At 36.7% G+C, this 24123-nt stretch overlaps 1 protein-coding gene across 1 annotated transcript in view; it reads left to right on the forward strand.

The window, feature by feature from the left end:
* Nucleotides 1–596: 596 nt before the first annotated feature.
* Nucleotides 597–24123, forward strand: part of RIPK2 (receptor interacting serine/threonine kinase 2) — a 216209-nt gene continuing 192682 nt past the window's right edge. Inside the window, exon 1 of the mRNA XM_053715180.1 lies at nt 597–993. Within this exon, the coding sequence (XP_053571155.1) occupies nt 749–993 (245 nt within the window). The 5' untranslated portion in view covers nt 597–748. The remainder of the gene's footprint in view (nt 994–24123) is intronic.

A 24123-nucleotide genomic window follows, 5' to 3' on the forward strand; every position in this document is an offset into this window, starting at 1 on the left:
AAAATTGATAACCGGAGCAAATTAGAAAGTTGCTTAAGATTGCATGCTCTTTCTGAATTACAAAAGAAAAAATTTGGGTTCAGTGTCCCTTTAATTTTCACATTCATGTCTCTACAAATAATGATGTCTCACTGACAAATTTCAAACAAATCAGTGGGTTTTTTTTATTGAATCTGCCCTTTTTTACATTATTTTTTTTTCAAACTACAAAACAAATAAACTTGAAAATGTCTTTTTTTTAATTTTGCTTACAACTGCTACTATTCTAATCCACAATTGGTAACATTTATTAGAACCCAACTCTCAAAGACTATACATTTGCTACTTAAAACAGTGTTCTGCATAGGAAAATTCAAAGTAGCTTCTAAGTTTAGCTACTTTCCACTTCTTATTGCAACTCTCTCTCCACCATTCCTGCTTATTGTTATACTTACACCTCAGGTGCGAGTGTTTTGTAAATGAAACAAATAGCTGACACTCTCAGAGAACAGGATTTTCTTTCTGCTACTGCTATTCACAGCTGCTTTACACTACAGTTCAGTCTGGTGGGTGGATAACTGGGAGTTCTGCATTTTTGTCTTTCACTTTCACCTCCATTAAACAGTATTGCACGGACTATAAGGAAGAGGGAAGTTCTGTTTGCTTCTTTCCGGAAGAGTATTTTATTGTAGTGCAAGCTGTCTTAAAAAGTACGTTTAGCAGTTATTTCTCCTGTTTTTTATTTAGTGCTGGGATTTACAAAAGTAAAATGAACAACAGGGGAGAAATTCAGGGGGCTTCCTGCTCATGTAGCGGTAGGGAAGGTCTAAGTCAGGAGGAATCCCAAGCTACCACCATATACAGCTCTCTCCCGTGCATCCCCTATCAGAAGCTCACAGACCAGATATTTATCAACAGGGGAGCTTATGGGGTCGTCTACAGAGCCTTCCATGCTGACTGGAGGGTACAAGTTGCTGTAAAATTTTTCCCAATGGAACGCCACCTAGAGGATAGGTGAGTGAGTGCGCCGATAATTTGGCTTGTTTTTAATGTATATTTAACATAATGCACGTAATTGTTGAATATGAAAACTTGCTATTGATTTAATGGAATCCTAATATCGTCAGATATAATAAATATAATTAATGTCATGAGTGTAGCTCTAAAATTTGCACAAAGGTCCTGCAAAATGAATGTAAACTTTAGCTTACAGTGCATATAAAAGTATATAAACTTATGTACTGACTCCTATGTCATTTTATAAAATATAATATTGTAGTTTGGAGCTAATGAATAGATGTATTGTTAAAACTTTTCAGTTGGCAAAATAAGAATTTAAACAATTTGCTTCAAAACAAATATTATTTTTATATACTAAAAATCAATTATAGTTTCTCTAACCATTTTTTATTCTTGTGTAAACAAAAATATTTTAAATTGGTATCTAGCAGATTTCAATATCTCTGTGGCATATTGGATTTTACCTCTAAAAATATAATATCTATTATATATTAGTTTTACTTAAAGGGATGCTGAACCCAAATGTTTTCTTTAATCATTCAGATAAAGCATGCAATTTTAAGCAGCTTTCTAATTTACTCCTATTATCAATTTTCTTTGTTCATTTGGTATCTTTATTTGAAAAGCAGGACTTGGCCTGCTCGTAAGCTTAAATTCCTTCTTTTCAAATAAAAATACCAAGAGAACGAAGAAAAATTGATAATAGGAGTAAACTAGTAAGTTTGTTAAAGGGACAGTCAACACCAGAATTTGTGTTGTTTATAAAGATAGATAAATCCCTTTATTACCCATTCCCCAGTTTTGCACAACCAACACAGTTATATTAATATACTTTTTACCTCTGTAATTATCTTGTATCTAAGCTTCTGCTGACTGCCCCCTTATTTCAGTTCTTTTGACAGACATGCAGTTTAGCCAATCAGTGCTCAGTCTTAGGTCAGTTTACATGCATGAGCTCAATGTTATCTATATGAAATATGTGAACTAATGCCCTCTAGTGGTCAAAATGTATTCAGATTAGAGGCAGTCTTCAATGTCTAAGAAATTAGCATATGAACCTCCTAGTTTTAGCTTTCAACTAAGAATACCAAGAGAACAAAGCAAAATTGGTGATAAAAGTAAATTGGGAAGTTGTTTAAAATTGCATGCCCTATCTGAACTATGAAAGTTTATTTTGGACTAGACTGTCCCTTTAAGGGCTACATATAAATGTATGGTTATACACCCAAATAAGTGACAACGTCCCAGATTTAGATCAGGTTGCACTCACTGTCTTTCGTTCTCCCCTCCAATGGACTCTTTTGCGTTGTGGCCACCTTAGTTGCACACCCACCAGAAGCCCCAAAGCACACATTTTTTTTGCTCTGCTTTTGCTTGACACACTTATTTCTGTTTTTCCTAGGGGAGGCAAAAACTTGTTCAGAGGATGGAATGTGGCTCTTAGGCCACCAGTAAGCCAGCCCTTAAAGGGACATGAAAACAAAAAAAATCTTGATTCATATAGAGCATACAATTTTAGTCAACTTTCCAATTTACTTATATTATCAAATGTGCTTCATTCTCTTGATATCCTTTGTTGAAAGAGCAGCAATGCACCACTGGGAGCTAGATGAAGTTAACAAAACCTCAACTATATTCATGTATGTGGATGACACTACAGTATAATATTTGCAACAAAACCAAACATATCAGAATTTGAAGCTGTGTTGCAACAGACTTTTTTAGAGGTTGCAAGATAGATTTGTAAAAATAAACTGTTTCTAATCACTGACAAAACAGTAACTATGGTTTTTGGGATGAATTGAATTTTAAAAGAATTCAAATAACACAGAGCTAAACAATTTTGCATTATCAAACTGTAGGCTGGCCCCTGTCAACTATTTTAAAGTAAAGGTCAATTTTCATGTAAAAGTGCCTGTTTTTTTTAAAAAAAAAAAACTATTAAAAACAAGGGCACTTTCATTCATGAAAATTGACATTTCAGCCATTTTCTTAAAATATACTTACCTTTTCTTCTTGAAGCCGCTCCAGTGCTTCGCCAGCCCGTCGCAAGCCTCTTCATACGTCAGCAGTGATGATTCCGGTATCCTCCAATTACGGGTTCCCCCCCGGGGTAATCATTGCCTGAGGCAACGCCGTGATTGAAGGAAGCTGGTTTCATCATTGCTGGGTAAGTAAACCAGGAAGAAGCAGAAGGGGCATCGTTTCAGAACAGCTATCCGGCGTTTTAGAAGAACAAGGTAAGTATTTTTAAAATACAGTGCCATGTCAATTTTCATGAATAAAATTTCTCCTGTTTTTAATAGTTTTTTTAAAAACCGGGCACTTTCACATGAAAATTGACCTTCACTTTTAGGTATTTGGCTTGATTCTAACCTGTCGTTTGAACCTCATATTTACAAACTATTGTCCAAATTGTACTATTAAATTGGAGCCATTTTAGAATTAAATCCTGTCTAAATCTTGAGGTTGGGAAACTTATTGTACAGCAAATGCTGATCCTTGCATGCTGGTCTGAAAAGTAGAGTTTTCTTTGTCTAGCCTGGTTTGCGTAGTGCATGTGTTACACAGCTGTTTATAAGCAACAAGGTCATCTCGGTAGCCTGTTTGTCTATATTTTAACCACAAGGAGTCCCTGTATCGGAAAACAACTCGAGGAGGTCCACCGAGACCCAAGGCAGATGCGCTCCCTTGAGCCTGACCTTGCGGAGCAGAGCATGGATATTACAGACCAGATGGAACTCAGAGTAGAAAAAGTCCTCGTCCAGGTCAGGTATTAGGGGAAAATGTGTGCCACGGTATATTGTAAAGGTCAATCATTAAAGGGACATTCCGGTCAAAATATAAATGTGCATTGATGAATTACATTTTTGAACAGAAACATATTTGCAATATACATGTATTGGCAAAAATGCTTCTAGTAAAAATGATCACTGTTTTAGTGTTAGGATTTTTCTCTGCACGTGCATGTGAAGCATAGCTAGATATTTTCAATGCACTAGCATTTTAAATACTGCAATTGCTCAGATTGGCAGTGAGGCTTGTATCATAGCAGCAATTTACAAATTGAGTAATTACAAGATGGCACAAGCACCTTAGGCTCTCTGAGCAAGTGTTGTGTTTAAAATGCTGGTGAACGGTGCATACTTAAATAGACTTTTGAAACAGCTATAGCTTTTGATTGAAACATTTTTGCTAATACATGGATATTACAAGAATGCTTCAATTCAAAACTGAAATGCTTGTATGTGGATTCCAATTTTGGTTGGAATGTCCCTTTAAGGCCTGGAGGTTAAAGTTACAAAATTACATAGTGTTAATGATTTTAGAAGCTGATATAGAGCCAGATTACAAGTAGAGCAGTATTTAACGCCACCGCTCAAGCGCTAACTCCGCTAGAAGTAAGATTTTTGAGCATGTCGGGTAGCAGTCATATTACAAGTTGAAACTAAAACGTCTTTGCTCACTCGCAAACCTGATGCGCATAAAAAAAAATATAGAAGAATATGTTCTATTTATTCATAAATACATATTTATATATATATATATATATATATATATATATATATATATATATATATATATGATGGAATTTTGTGTTATACTGTGTATTTACTATAAATATTTTACATTCCAATGTTCTGCACATAGCGGAATATGTTTTAAGTATTTATAAATTGATTGATATATATATATCTATCATATATATATATATATATATATATATATATATATTTATAAATACTTTTTTTTTTCTCTTTATTTATATACCAATTCAAGCAAACAGTTCATATAACAATAAAAAAAAGAAAATACAACATAAAAGGAGAGCATACAAAAATCACTTATCATGTATACCATAAAAATAATATCTTGTATCCTCGTTTCTCCTAAACCATAAAAAACGAAAAAAACAAGGCGAAAATATAACAATACTAGTAATCAACTAGCTAATATGCTACACTCTTATCGCTTGAATTGGAAATTTTCACAACCTTAATTTAAAATACACATAAGACTGGCCGCTAGTTCAGTTAGCGCAGCACAAGTCAAAACCGAGCAACACCGGCCCAATAGGACAAGACAAAACAACACGAAAAAAGAAAAGACAAAAAAAAAATAAAAAAATAAAAATAAATTAATAATAATTTGCTCCTGACTATATGCACAGTTTCCTGTCAAGGACTTACTATCGACCCCTGGACAGAGACTTTGTATCACCAGCTTTACAGGTCCTCCCTACTTATGTATCCTGCTTTGAAGAAAGGTTTCATTATTTCCTCTATAAACTCAGCTGTCTGCATCTTAATAATCTTCCTCCATTTTGTAAAGAAGGCTTTAAACTGATTCACATTACCAGGTTCTATATTCAGTTGTTCATAAATCAGCTGACCAGTCACCTTCTGTCTAAATTCTGCTATGCTAGGGTATTTTTGAGCTTTCCAATACTGTAATATTAAATTCCGAGCTACTTGTATTATAGTCGTTATAAGCAAATATTCTTCTTTCTTAAATTGGTTTGGTAGAACAAAAAAAAGTATAGAAGTAAGAGTAGGGGAAAAACATTGTGTTAAAAATCTATTTAACCAATATGCCACCTTTTCCCAATACTGTAGTATCTTAGGGCAATACCAGAAACAATGTGTGATATCTGCCTGTGGTGCGTGACAGTGGAAGCAGTCTCCTTTGGAATTTTTATTCCATTTAGCTAGTAATTTAGGGGTGATGTATGCGTTATTTATGATATAACTATGCGTTTCCTTCCACCGCATATACCTATCTCCAACTATTTCTATACTTTGTTTGATATTTATTTCTGTGATTTCTGGCACAATCTTTTGCCATTTATTCTGTAGATTCTCTAAATGTATCTTACCTAAGTTTTTCATAATCATCTTATACCATGTTGCAATTGAGAAAAAACCCGCCTTATAGATTTGAATACCTATTCCAACTATTCCTAACTCCCAATTACTGTCTTGGTTATACGTTAAATGATTGTAAAATTGTCTTGCCTGAAGATAGCCAAAAAAGTGATGTCTCGGAAGACCAAAATCTTCTTGAATTTGTGTAAATGATTTTATCAACCCGGTTCTTTTATCTAACAATTGTACTATGTACTCCAAGCCTGCATTTCTCCAGATATGAAATATTCCATAATTCAAGCCAGGTCCAAAATCTATATGTCCCAGAAACGTAAGATATTTGGATACCTTGTAATTGATGTTGAGAGTGTTGCAGAATTTTTGCCATGCCTTAACTATATTACTTATCACTCTCATACTCCGAATTTTTGGAGGTAATTTAGAAAATGGTATATGCAATATGTCTTTTAGAGAAAAGGGTTTTATTAAGCTTTCTTCTATCTTTGGCGAAGAGAATTGGCTTATTTGTGTGATCCAATCAGCCGCTAATTTTACCATGGTAGCCTGATTATATAATTTGATATTGGGCAAACCATATCCCCCAACCTCTTTGTCAAGATACAGCAATCTTTTAGCTAGTCTAGCCCTTCCCTTTCCCCATAAGAAAGAGTTACAATCTTTTTCATATTTCTTCAAGTCAATATTTTTGAGAAAGATAGGTAAGTTTTGCAGTAGATATAATAAACGGGGGAATAAAAAAGTCTTCAAGATCGTAATTTTGGCTGATAAAGCTATAGGCAGTGGTCTCCATCCGTCTAAAAGCCTCTTACTTTCTTGAAAAAACTTTGAAAAATTTAAGCTATACCATAATCCTGGGTTCTTACTTACATAAATACCCAAGTATTTAATTTGTTCTACCTCGTGAAAGGGATGCTTAATCTGCTGCCCGTAGGGTTTTCTAATCCAGAGTATTTCTGATTTTCCCTGATTGACCTTATAGCCGGAAAACGCACTAAATTCCTCTATTAATTCTAATAGTACTGGTATATTTTGTGATGTTCTAGGCAAAAAAAGTATTATATCGTCTGCATAAAGCGCCAGAGACACCCTGCCATCTCCTACCTTTACCCCCGGTAAGCTTTGTCTAAGTCTAATGGCGAATGGTTCTAACGACAAATTAAATAGCAAGGGTGACAGCGGGCACCCTTGTCTTGTTCCTTTTGTTAACCTTATTTTTGGCGACAGTTGACCATTTATTTGAAGGCAGGAGTATGGTGTGTTGTAAATCAATTTCACAAAGTTATAGAAATTCCCTGTTAGGCCAAATTGTGTTAATGTGGAGAACAGGTGGTCCCAAGTAATTAGGTCAAAAGCCTTTTCAGCGTCTAGTGTTACTAAAACTGCATCATTTTCACAGTTTTTTCCCTTAGTTTTAGTTTCATTCCAGTAATGGTTTAAAGTCAGTAGAACTTTTCTTATATTTTTTGAAGCATTTCTCCCTGGCATAAACCCTGATTGATCCTGGTGGATCAGCTTATTTATGTACTTTTTTAGTCTGTCTGCAATTATTGATGTGAGTAACTTATAATCATTATTTAATAATGATATTGGTCTGTATGCATTTGGGTTTTCTGGATCTTTATCTTTCTTATATATTAATGTGACTGTAGATGCAAAGAACAGATCAGATCCTGCAGAGTTATCCCTATAATACTGATTAAAGAGATCACTAAGCGTGCCAGGGAGTTCATTTTTCAGGATTCTATAAAATTCTACCGGAATTTGATCTGGCCCTGGAGATTTATTCAGTTTGGCCTTTCCTATTTCTTTAATGATTTCCTCTTCTGCTATCGGTAGATTTAATTCCATTAATTCGTCTGGGTCTATTTTTGGTGTAGTAACTTTTCCCCAAAACTGTTCTTTTATCTTTTTATCACATGCTCCTGCCATATTAATTTCCTTGTAATATTCGTACATTGCCTGTCTTATTTTACTCGCAGTTGTGTACCTTGTATCCCCAATTTTAATTGAGGTTAAATATCTTTTCTCGACCTGCCTGTTCTTCATTATTTTTGATAATACTTTAGCTGACCTTCCATGATGGCTGGTGAAAAAAGCGTTCATTTTTTTTTCCTGTTTAGCTATTTTTATTTTCAGGAAATCCTCTCTTTCTATCTTTGCCTTTGTATAATCGGCCCATCTTTTCTCATTAGGTGTACTGATATAGGCTTTGTACTTATTTTTTACTTGGTTTGCCAACTGCACATCTTTTGCTGTGATTTTTTTTCCTCCATTTAACCATGTAGGCTTTTATTTCTCCCCGGAGGACTGCCTTGGCTGCCTCCCAAAATATTTCAATCTTATGGTAATAATTTTTATTTTCATCATAGTATAATTTCCATTTTTTTATTAAAAACCTATTAAAATCACTATCCTGTACTAAGAATCTAGGGAAATAAAAATTATTAACACCACTCTTCTGCCTCCTAATCCCGTCTATCTCCAGACCTACAATTGCGTGGTCTGAAATTAGTATATCCTGAATCCTGGGATTAAGGTCAAGTGAAAACATAGCTTCACTTATTAGAAAAAGATCTATCCGAGACATCGCTTTATGTGTCTTAGACTCGCATGTAAATGCTCTTGTGTCTGGATTTTTTATTCGCCAAATATCAAAAAGATTCAACTTGTTACGAAAAGAGGCGAATAATTTTTCCTCCGGTTTCCTACCTATCTGGAAGCAGCCTGTTCTAATTCTATCCAGCATTGGGCTTGTTGTCATGTTGAAGTCTCCAGCGACAATCAAATTTTTATTGATATATGGAAATAATTTAAGATATATATTTTCCCAGAACTCTGGGTCTAGCTCATTTGGGCCATATATATTACAAATTACTAAGTGTGTGTTACCGTGTTCTACTTCAGCTATGATGTACCTCCCCTCTGGATCCTGTATTTGGTTAACGATTTTGTACATAAAGTTTCTTGCAAATAATATTGCTACCCCTCTCTTACGTTTCGGTCCAGGGGCGGATAGTATCTCGCCTACCCAATTACATTTAAGTTTGGCAATTTCCTCGTCTTGCAGATGCGTCTCCTGTATGAGAGCAATATCTGGTTTATTTTTTTTTAGCAATTTTAAAATTATACTCCTCTTTGCTGGGGAAGTTATTCCCCCAACATTCCATGACAGAATGTTAACTATTTTAAACTATGAAACTGGGCTTCTGTCAATAGAGCAGAAAAAAAATATATATATATAAAAATAAAACAAAAAAAACACAAAAACAGAAAAAAACCTTGACAAAAAATAAAAACTTTTTACTCTGCATACCATGTCTCTGTACATCTAAACTCAACACCATGATAAATTTGATACATTTATGGTCTAAAAAGCATAGGACCTTTATAGTGGCCCATAGGTAGTTGTTATTGTTATCATACATTACAAAAACTAAGCAGGGCGACACCTCTAAACCTATATCTACAGCTATAGTGTACTAATAAAATCTTGAGCTTCTTTAGCCGTTTTCAATGTCACATTTTCATTATTTACTTTCAAACAGATTTTTGCTGGATATATAAGCCTCGCCTGTACGCCTCTCTGTATTAAGGTTGTGCAATAAGGGGCCATTTCCCTACGTTTCATTTGTGTCTCCATTGAGTAGTCTTGAAACAGAAGTATCCTATTCTGACCTACCATTAACGTGCTTTTCTGTTTAAATTGTCTCATTATTGTAGCCTTAGCTTGGAAGTTCAGGTATTTTATCATAATAGGTCTTGGTTTAATTGTACTTTCAGGACCCCCTTTAGGTGGCCCTAATCTGTGTGCCCTTTCTACCATAAACAATGAATCTACAGTTTGCAGACCTAATAACGTTGGCAGTTCTTGCGAGGCAAATTTATTTAGATCCTGGGGCATGATAGATTCTGGCAGACCAACTATTTTTATATTATTCCTGCGTGACTGATCTTCTAATTCCTCCACTTTAGCTTGTAGTTTTATTATTGTTACTTCCTGAGCTTTAGCTTTCTTCTCTTGTAATCCTGTCTGGTCCTCAAGATCGGAGACTCTTAATTCTACCTCTGCTATCCTTTTTGAAAATTGTCTAACTTCCTCCGTGAGGCCAGTTATATCATTTTTAATAGCATTAAATTGTGGCATTATTAAATCAGTAATCTGTTGCATAAGTGTCTGAGTCTCCTGCTTATCAGCTTGTGCCATTTGTGTCTCCATACTGGTTTCTAACTCCAAATTTTTTGTTACTTTCTTATCGCGTTTAGGTGGCATTGCTGGCGATTTTTTTGTTTGTGTAATAAATCTATCCATGTGTTTGTGAGAGTGAGCTTTCCCTATTTATACCCTGTCGGTGTGGGTATACTTAATTAATCAAACCAGTAGAGTGCCACAGAGTGTGTGTATATATATATATATATATATATATATATACATATACACACACACATATAAACCCCTATATATGCATACATATATACCCATACACATACATATACAGGTAGCCACCACAGGGTGAAGTGAACGTTGCCACGCCGGGCAAGTGCATGTGCAAATAAAGATACACAAAAAAACAAAAAGAAGTGAGAAAAAATAGAAAGGCAAAATGAATAAGTGAAAAAAAAGAAAACTATTTAAACGCTTAATTCAGCTTCAGTGAAATGTGTTAAACGCCAGCCGTTGTTACTTCATGATTTCCTGAAACCTCTTTGGTACAAATTTATCAGAGCTAGAATAGATAGAAACTTTTGAAATGCCAAAAGGTAGAGAGGACTTACTCCTATGGTTGTAGGTGTATAATCAAGCAGATAAATAATATATATTTGACCCTATCATCAGACACAACAGGTTACCCTTTTTTTTCTTGCAAAACTTCAAACAGACCCTGTTAACAATATAGCTGCAAGATATAAGACAACAAAAAAACAGTATCCCCAATCTTTCCGGGCCAGCTTTGACAGGATATTTTGATAACTTCTACCCTGTTACATTGTGGGAAATATTTTCTTATATTCCAAGTTTAGACCATGCTCAAAGATAACACATGCATGTCCATATTCAGATATCACTGTTCCTGTGTTAGCCTGAGCTTTGTGAGGCAATAATATTTGCAACAAACAGCAACACCAAAAGAACACTTCTTCCACACAGGACAAGTCCTCAGAATGTCTAAGATTGTTACAATGTTGCTTATCTCCGATTCATATTGTAATCCGCTCTTGCATAGTTTCTGTCCCCAGTTATAAATAGTATCGGATTAGCATACAGGTATAATCTTTTTAGGCCCTTTAACATCAGGCACCCCTTTCATAAGAGCGACTGTATAAGCAGAAAATATCAAATAAGAAGTACCTTCTCTTTTCTTGTTTATAGCCAGCTGTCGGTTGTCGGCTAGGGCCTTTCTTTTCCTATGGGGCTGATGGCTTGCCTCCTGACTTGCCGTTGAGTGATCATCAATTACTTGCCCCGGGGGTGGCAGGATAGAACCTGTTACTTTGTTTTGTTTTTTTTTCCCCGCAGGGTATATACCCTCCGTATGCCTCGCTCACTCGGGCCGGGTCTTGTCTCCGCTTCTCTCTGTTTCCTCCGAGGCCACCGCAGGCTGTATCAGCCAGGAGCTCTCAGGTGCGACTCGCCTCCGCGGCATCTCCACTCTGTGTCGCACCGGTATTACTGCCCTCGATCACTCCTCAGACCAGCTCCACAGGCGTCCACACCGGGCAGAACTCCAAGCCTGTGTTCTCTTCCAGTCCTCCGCTTCTCCGTTCTGCTCAGTGACTTTGTGTCCTCACACTGACACCGATACCTCACGGTCCTTGTTATGGTGCCGACTCATCCAAGTGAGTGGTCGGTGGTTCAGTTTTAACACCAATTCTCCGCTTGTAGAGATAGGTAGACAGAGCAGCTTCTGCCACAAAGCTTAATTAGGCATATGAAGACCTCCGCATCTGGGACCGAATGGTCCGTTATCCAAGCCGGTGTTTAGCCGGCAAAGGCGTCCTATGATGTGGGGAGTTGTTACTAGGCCCTGCGAGCCTAGTGGAGAGTTTTAGCAGCGTGCTTACTCTCCTTCCCCCAACCGGAAGTCCATATTTATAAATACTTAAAACATATTCCCCTATGTGCAGAACATTGGAATGTAAAATATTTACAGTAAATACACTGTATAACACTTAATGAAATATGTATTTACACTTTTTCATCTACTTAACTGCAAAGGGCTCCAATGCTCATATATATATAGATCTCACCCTGTGGGGTCAAAATGATCACAAGAACGGTGAGCAAACATCCCAGAACCACACGGGGGGACCTAGTGAATGACCTGCAGAGAGCTGGGACCATTGTAACAAAGGCTACAATCAGTAACACACTACACCGACAGGGACTCAGATCCTGCAGTGCCAGACGTGTCCCCCTGCTTAAGCCAGTACATGTCCGGGCCCATCTGAAGTATGCTAGAGAGCATTTGGATGATCCAGAAGTGGATTGGGAGAATGTCATATGGTCAGATGAAACCAAAGTAGAACTGTTTGGTAGAAACACAACTCGTTGTGTTTGGAGGAGAGAGAACTCTGAGTTGCAACCAAATAACACCATACCTACTGTGAAGCATGGGGGTGGCAACATCATGCTTTGGGGCTGTTTATCTGCAAAGGGAACAGGACGACTGATCCGTGTACATGAAAGAATGAATGGGGCCATGTATCGTGAGATTTTGAGTGCAAACCTCCTTCCATCAGCAAGGGCATTGAAGATGAAACGTGGCTGGGTCTTTCAGCATGACAATGATCCCAAACACACCGCCCAGGCAATGAAGGAGTGGCTTCGTAAGAAGCATTTCAAGGTCCTGGAGTGGCCTAGCCAGTCTCCAGATCTCAACCCCATAGAAAACCTTTGGAGGGAGTTGAAAGTCCGTGTTGCCCAGCGACAACCCCAAAACATCACTGCTCTAGAGGAGATCTGCATGCAGGAATGGGCCAATGTACCAGCAACAGTGTGTGACAACCTTGTGAAGACTTACAGAAAACGTTTGACCTCTGTCATTGCCAACAAAGGTTATATAACAAAGTATTGAGATGAACTTTTGATATTGACCAAATACTTATTTTCCACCATAATTTGCAAATAAATTCTTTCCAAATCAGACAATGTGATTGTCTGGATTTGTTTCCACATTTTGTCTCTCATAGTTGAGGTATACCTATGATGAAAATTACAGGCCTCTCTCATCTTAAGTGGGAGAACTTGAACAATTGGTGGCTGACTAAATACTTTTTTGCCCCACTGTACATATATATATATATATATATATATATATATATATATATATATATATATATATATATATATATATATATATATATATATATATATATATATATATGTGTGTGTGTGTGTTACCAATAAAACCGGCAGTACTCCCAGGTGTAATATATGTGTGTACTTCAATTTCAAAAATACGGTGGCATTTAAACCAAGCTCAAAAACATAATGAAATAATATATACGTGGCAGGTAAGTGGAGTCATCTCAGAGTGCGGATAATGATAAAACGAAGCATAAAGGTAATTTTCCATTCCAATAGATATTAGATGAGAGCAATGTTACAAACAGCCATCCCAGCAGCAAGTATACGGGGTTACAGGTGATCGCCTTACTTGGTGTACTAAATGGGCTTGTCTCCTCAGAGTCCGGATAACCACCAGTCCCTCAGGTATCACCAGTTTCCACCCCCAGGCTCCTTCTCTTGTATGCCCAATGTGGTTGGTTTCTGTAGCTGTACTCTTACTCCGTGGTTGGTCGGAACCGTTACAACCAGTCTGCTCCTCCTTCCCAATCCACAACCATGACTTCCACAAATCGTCTGCACACCTGACCACTATTAGATCACACATGAAACTGCTGCTGCTGCTCAGTCACGTTTGAGAGATGCCAAGTATGAGCGGAGATATTGCATGTCAGGTTACCAATAAAACCAGCAGTACTCCCAGGTGTAATATATAAAAACAAAACTTTATTTACCAATGTTTATAAGTCAGTTTGGTTGGTCTGACATGTTTCGGCACAAATGTCTTAATCATAGACATAACCTCAGGTTAAAGCACAGTTCTATTTAAATGAAAGCCTTTACATTCATTGATTAATTACTTTAGTCATGTGATAAGCTTCCTAGGTGTTTCTTACGGAGATACATACTATCCAAATAAACGTAATTTTAATAATACAATTGTATACAGAGTTTACTGTATAAGAATATTGATCCAAATCTGGTACAAACACAATTATATTGATATCCATGTTTGAATACATATAAATGAATTTTAAGAAATTTAAAAAAAAACGTATTAAGCACAACGTATAATTGTGCTAAGGTATTGAAAGGATATAATAGGGGTTTATTACGATAGTGGACATAATATGTCTCTTCAAGTTAAAGATATATCAAAATAACCGCTGTGGCTCATGTTTCATATTGTAAAGGAATTCATAGAGAATTGTTATAGTAATCACTTCCAAAGAATAAAATAGTTTTTATAGATACAAAACAGGAATATATTGTTATGAGACAAAAGTTCAAAGACTAGAAATAATTTTGTTTTGAACATCTCAGTTCAAACCATGCCTACTGTTGAAACCTAGTACCTTTAAAAATAAATTATTGTATTTCCTATACTATTATACTGGAGTGGAGCTTTTTTAGAACATTCACTCAACTAAATTTATTCCCAATAATTTATAATATCAAAAATAGAATTATACCCATTTGGTGTTCGAGTAGACAAGGTGAATATCCAAAATGCCTCTCTCTCTCTTATGGAGTAATTTGACTATATTGCCTCCTTGAGAAGAGACCTTTATCTTTTCTTTTTTTTCTTTTTTATTTATAAGCAGCAATGTATACAATTAGCACAAATTCTTTTCCTTTTACGCCACGCAGGGCTGAGTTATTATATATCATACTTAGATGAAAAAAAAAGAACACAAGAAAAAGAAAGGAATAAAGAATAAGAAAACTGTTATACATAATCAAATTATTAACATTATATATTTATATTTGTACACATTGCTGAAAATAACTTTTTTCCAACAGACAAGCAAAACAAAACAATATAAAAACAAAGACAAAACAAAACAGAAAAAAAAAATTAATTAATTAGTTTCCCCCCATGTCTTTCACCCTCTATCTCCAACCGTATTTTCAGCTACCTCCCTAAAAGGGTGCCAGAATTGATTCTGTGCAGATTCTGGGAGTGAATGTATGAGCTTTTCCCACTTCATCCTATATACATTACTTGTATACTCATTCAATTCCTGGATATCATATTGTTCTATAATTGCTTGTTTTATTAGGTAGTTTTTCCATTCTGTAAAATTTAAGTTTTTTGCTATTCTTCCAGCTTCTAAAGATTATGCATCTGGCTGCCATAACCGAGGTATTTATGAATTTCCAGTCTGCTCCCATTTCCTTGAATCCTGATAGGAACACTATATGTCTTAACTTGAGATTGTTAGGTTTCCTTATAGTCTTATCTAGCCAATATTCAATTTTACACCAAAATTGTTTAACTATAGGACACTCCCAAATCATATGTATTAGGTTAGCTGCTATTTTACTACATTTCGGACATTTATTAAACTGTGCATTGCCCCACTTGTAAGACCTTTATCTTTTCAATTACCATCCATCTCATGGTGTCATTGAGACTATTATGTTGTGTGTCAAACTGTTTGGCTAGTTGTGACGAGAGGTGAAATCTTTTTATGTCAGACAAATGTTGCCTAATTCTCCCTCTCACCTCTTGTGTGGTACAGCCTACGTACTGTCTTTCATTACAGGTACACCAAATTAGGTATACCACATTTTTGCTCCTGCAGTTGACATAATCTCTTATTGTATACCTCCTATCAGTTGTCTTGTTCACAAAAACATCACATTTGTTGATAAAACTGCAGGGTGTACATGGGCCATACCCACATCTGAACATGCCCTTAGTTTCAAGCCATGAGCCCTCATTCTTAGTGTTACGCAACTCACTTGGAGAAATAATATTTCCCAGGGTGACCCCCCTTCTATAAGAAAAACGACAACCCTGTTTAGCAGCTATCTGTAGTTTTTCGTCAGCTGTTAACATAGGAATGTGGGAACAAATAATTTTACAGACCTGCTCGTAATCATAGGAGTACTGTGTAACAGAAGTAATAGGGGAATCCCTTTGTGTAGTTCCTTTTGTCTTGAACTTTGTTTTGTCCTTATCTTTTAGGAGTAATGCCCTATCTATTCTGTCTACCTTGTTTTGAGCCCTTGTGATCACATCTTGATTGTATCCTCTATCTCTAAGTCTGGTTGTAAGTTCAGAACATTGTTTCTTATATTCCAAATCATCCGAGCAATTTCTTTTAGTTCTGATAAACCTGAGGTTATGTCTATGATTAAGGCGTTTGAGCCGAAACATGTCAGACCAACCAAACTGACTTTTAAACATTGGTAAATAAAGCTTAGTTTTTATATATTACGCCTGGGAGTACTGCTGGTTTTATTGGTAACCTGATATGCAATATCTCCTCTCATACTTGGCATCTCTCAAATGTGACTGAGCAGCAGTTTCATGGGTGATCTAATAGTGGTCAGGTGAGCAGGCAATTTGTGGAAATCATGGTTGCGGATTGGGAAGGAGGAGCAGACTGGTTGTAACGGTCCCGACCGACCACAGAATAAGAGTAAAGCTACAGAAACCTACCACATTGGGCATACAAGGGAAGGAGCCTGGAGGTGGAATTGAGTGATACCTGAGGGACTGGTGGTTATCCGGACTCTGAGGAGACAAGCCCGTTTAGTACACAAAGTAAGGCGATCATCTGTAACCCCCCCCCCGTATACTTGCCGCAAGATAGGAGCTCAGAACTGGGCTGGCTGTGTGTAACACTACTCTCATCTGATGTCTATTGGAACATTACTTATATGCTTCGTTTTATAGTTATCTGCACACTGAGATGACTCCACTTACCTGCCACGTATATATTATTACATTATGTTTTTGAGCTTGGTTTAAATGCCACTGTATTTTTGAAATTAAAATTTTTATGCATCAGGACGAGGAGCCTGATTTACTCTGGCATTGTATCGTTGCTCACATATGTTTGTGACCACTTTTTTTCATATATTTATATTGAACTATCGATAAAAAACACAGGAACGGGGGCGTGTCTGAACAGCGATCTGAATCTGTCGCAATTTCTAGAGCTCCGGCTGATACTCTGCTAATCTGCCGGTTAAAAGGAGATATTTATCAGCAAATCAAGCTAAATCAGTGTCTGAGGCATCGCAGTCTCATTATTGGGTCGTTATTATGATATCCCGACTCACCACAACTGATACTAAAATGGCGGATGAAGCAGACCCATGTGGAACCATTAACACTCAATGGCTAAAACTAGAAGTTCTATTTCAACGTCTCATAGATAATGCCCCACAGGACTTTCTAATGAGTTATTATTGTGTGGAAGGCAAAACTCAAACATACTTTAACTCTGCACCGGGGGCGGACGTTCTTAGGCTGCGCAACCAAATGAAGGGGCCTGGACACGTGGAGACAGTGCCTGGTGTGGTGCAGGAGCCACAATACATTGAAGCACCACCAGTAGCCCGCAGACAGCTGACATAAGAGAGGACAACACTCACGGCTTAACACAGAAAAGATGTACAGAGCATAGAGGATACCTGACAAACACCACCTGCAAAAGGGGGTTGGGGGGGACCCTCGGATCAATATTATCAAAACAAAGGTACCCTCATCATTTGCAATAGATCGCTCTACAGAAGCCTCTTCTACCAAGCACTGCAAAGCGCATCAGGAGAATACTAGTAGAGAGACATTGAAAGCGGCAATACCGACCCTAACATGTAGAGAAAAACATTTGCAGCTGGCCTCTAATGGTTTTTTTTTTTTTTGCGAACCCTTCTGCCATCACAGCCTAAAGCATGGGGTTGAAACCCCACTTCTATGATGAGAGAACTTAGCAACGTCGCTGATAAGTTATGTTATGTAATGGTTTAGTATCTTTTACAATTTAATAAGTTCACTGTTTTGGGTTTGGTCTTGAATGTTTCAGAATTTTTAAATACTGTATTATTATAATTATAGCCGATTCCAAGTAGCATTGGACTTTGCATGTCTTTAGGGGTTGCCTATAACTATCAAGCAGAACTATAAAAGCCTTCTTTATACAGTGATCGTAGAGAGTAATTACAATTTTTCTAAGCCCTTAAATGTTTTGTAGTGTCTAGTAGGGGTTGGTGGGGGACCCTAGCGAGGACACTTATAATACTAAAGCTAGAATAGGGCCTGCTAAATATTGAAAGCCATTATCCTACTCCTTAAGATGGATTATATTATTATCTCCCTCATGGCTAGCGGCCGGGCTATGAGAGGAGAAAGTTCAGGCACAGTTATGCTCATCGCAAGAATAATTATGTCTCAGGGTAACTGTAGTACACTGCTTGGAATGGGGGCAGGGCAAAGCTACTGGTAATATTGCTCTATCCATGATATAAACAGACACAGATATGCGCATTGTTTAAGTAAACATTCTCAGATATTTTCTTGATTTTAATATGCGTTAATTTCTAACTTATATCAGTTTTCCTGTATAATAAGGTGTGAACCCTTGATGGCAGCAAAGTCGCAGAAACGATCTGTAATTCTGAGCTACAGGGTTGGATCGGGAGCGACTAAGTTAGATGTTTAAATGTACCAGTTGATTTATACCCTTTTGCCTGTTAAATAAATTTCCCAAGGAGAAATGTATCATTAGGGTGTCCGGATTTGGCACCAGCATCTTAATAATTAACGTGAAACTTTTGTTTTAATATTACCTGGTAAACAGATGCTGTTTTTCTTTGTATGTTATCTTTACTTTTTTCTCGTTATCACCAAATAATTTAACCCCTGGAAGCAATTAAAGAACAGTTTAAACAGGTCCAAGAGTGACCTATACCGACAAGGGGTAAAAAAATGAGGACTATCTATGCTTCAGAACTTTTAAGAACAAATATGCTGAGAATATTTGATATCTTGTTTTTTATTTTCTTATTTTCATGTAATAAGTGTAATGTTTGTCCTCAATAAAATTTAAAAAAAAAAAAAAAAAAACCCACAGGAACATATTATACTGCTCTATTTTTATTCACTATTTCGTTCCTACAAGGAGACATATTAACCCTCAAGATCATATAAATCATTTTGTATGGGACAGTCTCATTTGATACAAATAATTTTTGTTTGCTTGCTTCTTTTGGAGCCATATGACTTTCAAACACAATCAATTGAATAAGATATAATACAAATATGGATAAGGACACAAATTAAACATTTGTATTCACTGACCTCTATTACAAATTTAAATGAATTGGAACAAGATTTTGAAAACATCTTCAAGGACAGTAGGGGCCTCAACCCTTTGGGTGATAGCTTCCAAAATATGGAGAACTTAATGAAAAAGGTGACTAAGCTCAAGTGGGATAAATGGACACTAGAAAGATATATATCCTTACAAATTGTTCCCAGAGGCCTACAGATAAGAAAATGCCCTACTTTTCTGACGAAAGATAAACTGTTCATAGAGAAATGGAATGATGCATTAACCAAATGTTCTTTTTTCCCTTATGTTACTTATTATTGAATTTAAGGAAAATCAGTTGGCTATTGTATGAGAGCAGATAGAGTCATTACAGAGAGATTTAGATCTTTACAAGTTAGAATTCAAATATAAAGAGTTTAATTGTGTATTGAAAACTACTATTGCAGCATTGAAAAAGGATTTGATCCAAAGTAAGCATGACAAGTTTGTAAGAGATCAAAGTGATTACACCTTAGGCAGAGTATATATATGGCAAAAAAAAATAATCTAGAAATAGATCTAGGAACGGGTCAAAATAAAGGTAGGGAGACTAATGATACTAATTCAGGAGGCTATTCCAGTTCTGAGGGAGAAAATCTGGCCAAAGAACAGACTGTACAACAGATTGTGCAAACTAAACCTATACTAAAAACTCACAGCCAACAGCCTAAAAAAACTGTTAAGTTTATTGAAGAAGTTAATCTTCAACAAATAAAGAAAATATAACTAATACTGAAAGCAAATAGAGTTTGGCTGTACAAGGTGGAGGTAGTAGTATAGGCAATACTGTAGGTTATGAAGTGAATGAAATTGATCAGGTTTTTCAGCTTCCCCTAGGAAACTCCACAGGAGGAGGAGCAATAGGGGGAGCAGTCCCAAAAACATATCACACACGCTACCCTCAGAGGCAGGCAAAGAAAACAAACAAATACCAACAGTAGACACTATAAGGGGAAATTTAAATGTAGTCAACCTCAGTAGCTACCAACCTAATGAAGTGGAACTTAAGATACTGGGATATGGTCTGGGCTACTACCAGATTTCATCGCATTAAAACCCTTGTAGACGTAAACAGGCTAATCAGGCAGTTCACTTTAAAGAAAAATGACTTTTCTTCTGTTGAACAGAGTAATAGTCCAGTGTTACTTAATACAAACACTGGCACTAATACATTACATTCAGAATTTGATTTTACTGAATTCAAGGACCTAGAAAACGTTAGATCACTCGAAAGGGAAAGTGATATTGACCAGATCACTGTCAACTCTTATGTAGGCTTTAAGCCAAGATCAATATTTTACCCTGTACAAGACAGAGGAGACATACTGGTAAATTTCCAGAAAAGGGTTGAGGTTAATCTGATCATCCTTTCCAAACAACATAGACATGCATATCACTCCAACCTTACTTAAGAAGAAAGAAAGGCTGTGGATAGATTGAAAAACAACCATGAGATACTGATTAAGATGGCTGACAAGGGGGGAAGTGTAGTCCTGTTGGATAAGTCCTCATACATAGAAGAAGTAATGCGCCAAATCAGTAACACAGATGACTATAGAGCCTTACCCTATAACCCAATGCCTAGATTTCAGAGGGAACTAAGTTCCTTATTGGATGATGGCCTATACCTAGGTCATATAGACCACAATACCTTTGATTTTCTAACAGTGGAGAAACCAGTTATACCAATATTCCACATCTTACCCAAGGTACACAAGTCACTCAACCATGTAAAGGGTAGACCTATTGTGTCAGGTATTGGTCCCCTATGTGAATCACTTTCTGAGTGGCTGGATAGCATACTCCAACCCCTTTTTAATTAAATTGGACAGTTGCCTCAGGGATACCAAACACTTGCTCCAAAAATTGGAACATATTAGATGGGAGCCTCACTATAGATGTAGTGTCACTCTATTCGTCAATCCCCCATGACATGGGGATTGAGGCAATTAAACAATGTCTTAATATGTTTACCACTTTTAGCAATGAATTTAAAAACTATTTACTCTGTTACCTTTTTCTTACTCACTCACAATTTCTACAGATTCAACAACTCCTATTATCTCAAAACACGTGGTACTGCCATGGGGGCAAAATTTGTCCCTTCATATGCGAATTTGGTTATGGGCATATGGGAGAACATCCACGTGTTTGGAGATAATAATCCGTTTAGTAGGCACATTGGTTTCTTTTATTGTTTCATAGACGATTTGATATTTATCTGGAAGGGTCAGGAGAGTGAAATAGAGCATTTTGTTTCATATTTAAATGATAATCCCTTGGGTCTCAAGTTCACATATGAGTATAACCTAGAAACAATTAACTATCTAGATGTTACTTTAAAAGCAAATGAGGACTTGGGAACAATAGAGTCTACCATTTTTTGTAAGCCCATATCTGGCAATACAATATTACATGGGAAGTCTAACCATCCAAAAAATGTGCCTTATTCTATAGCCAAGGAACAGTTTTTCAGAACTAAAAGAAATTGCTCGAATGATTTGGAATATAAGAAACAATGTTCTGAATTTACAACCAGCCTTAGAGATAAAGGATAAAATCAAGATGTGAGCACAAGGGCTCAAAGCGAGGTAGACAGAATAGATAGGGCATTACTCCTAAAAGATAAGGACAAAAAAAAGTTCAAGACAAAAGGAACTACACAAAGAGATTCCCCTATTACTTTTGTTATACAGTACTCCTCTGATTACAAGGAGGTCTGTAAAATTATTTGTTCCCACATTCCTATGTTAACAGCTGACGAAAAACTACAGATAGCTGCTAAACAGGGTTGTCATTTTTCTTATAGAAGGGGGGGTCACCCTGGGAAATATTATTTCTCCAAGGGAATGCGTAACACTAAGAATGAGGGCTCATGGCTTGAACCTAAGGGCATGTTTAGATGTGGGTATGGCCCATGTATACCCTGCAGTTTTATCAACAAAGGTGATGTTTTTGTGAACAAGACAACTGATAGGAGGTATTCAATGAGTCTGTATAGCTGATTTTTTTAGGATCCTTCTAATATTCTGAAAAACGCATATATTACATAGGTCTTGAATATATTCAATGAATAATGTATCAATTTACTCGACAAGGATACATTAAATATATATATTGATGTTGCCAAATTTACTAATGTAATCATGGTAAAGTGCGTATTATGTTTGTATTATAATTATCTGGTTGTGTTAGGATAAGGGAAAGAAAGATTACAAGTTGGACAAGTGTAAGAAAGGTGAGGGGAATGAGAGGGAAAATAAAAAATGAATTTATAAGTAACTACAAATTTGCTTCATTCTCTTCTTATCCTTTGCTTAAGGAACATATTTGCTCTACTGGCAGCTAACTGAACACATACGCCTAGATTTAGAGTTTTGTCGGTAAAGACCTGTGGTGCTAACAAGGCTTTTTTTCCCAGCGCACCCTTAAGACAACGCTGGTATTTAGAGTTGTCTGAATGGCTGCGTTAGCCTCAGAAAAGGGAGTGTTGAGCAACATTTAGCTCCACTTCAGCCCTCAATACCAGCGTTGCCTACGGTAGCGGTAAGCTGGAAAAATGTGCTCGTGCACAATATCACCATAGGAAACAATGGGGCTGAGCTTGGTGAAAATAAAACCTAACACCTGCAAAAAAGCAGTGTTCAGCTCCTAACGCAGCCCCATTGTTTCCTATGGGGAAACACTTTCTAAGTCTACACCTAACACCCTAACATGAACCCAGAGTCTAAACACCCCTAACCTTACACTTATCAACCCCTAATCTGCCGCCCCCCGCTATCGCTGACACCTGCATTATACTATTAACCCCTAATCTGCCGCTCCGGACACCGCCGCAACCTACATTATAGCTATGAACCCCTAATCTACTGCCCCTAACATCGCTGACACCTATATTATATATATTACCCCCTAATCTGCCCCCCCAACCGTCGCCACCACCTACCTACACTTATTAACCCCTAATCTGCCGACCGGACCTCGCCGCCACTATAATAAATGTATTAACCCCTAAACTGCCACACTCCCGCCTCGCAAACCCTATAATAAATTTTATTAACCCCTAATCTGCCCTCCCTAACATCGCCGCCACCTACCTACAATTATTAACCCCTAATCTGCCGCCCCCAATGTCGCTGCTACTATAATAAAGTTATTAACCCCTAACACCCCCCTAATTTAAATATAATTTAAATTAATCTAAATAAATTTACTATAATTAAATAAATTATTCCTATTTAAAACTAAATACTTACCTATAAAATAAACCCTAATATAGCTACAATATAACTAATAGTTACATTGCAGCTATTTTAGGATTTATATTTATTTTACAGGCAACTTTGTATTTATTTTAACTAGGTACAATAGCTATTAAATAGTTAATAACTATTTAATAGCTACCTAGTTAAAATAATTACAAAATTACCTGTAAAATAAATCCTAAATAAAAAAGTTACAAATATACCTAACACTACACTATCAATAAATTAATTAAATAAATTAACTTCAATTATCTAAACTAAAATACAATTAAATAAACTAATCTATAATATAAAAAAAACCCACTAAATTGCAGAAAAAAAATTACAAGAAGTAATCTTCACCCAGCCGAGCCGAATTCTTCATCCAAGCGGAGCAAGAAGAGGTCCTCCATCCGGTAGAAGTCTTCATCCAAGCGGGGTCTTCTATCTTCATCCATCCGGAGCGGAGCCATCTTCCATACAGCCGACGCGGAGCCATCCTCTTCAACCGACGAATGACGGTTCCTTTAAGGGACGACGAACTAACGATGAATGACGGTTCCTTTAAGGAACGTCATCCAAGATGGCGTCCCTTGAAT

Source organism: Bombina bombina, chromosome 5 (genome assembly GCF_027579735.1).
Source record: "Bombina bombina isolate aBomBom1 chromosome 5, aBomBom1.pri, whole genome shotgun sequence".
In the NCBI taxonomy this organism is placed as follows: domain Eukaryota; kingdom Metazoa; phylum Chordata; class Amphibia; order Anura; family Bombinatoridae; genus Bombina; species Bombina bombina.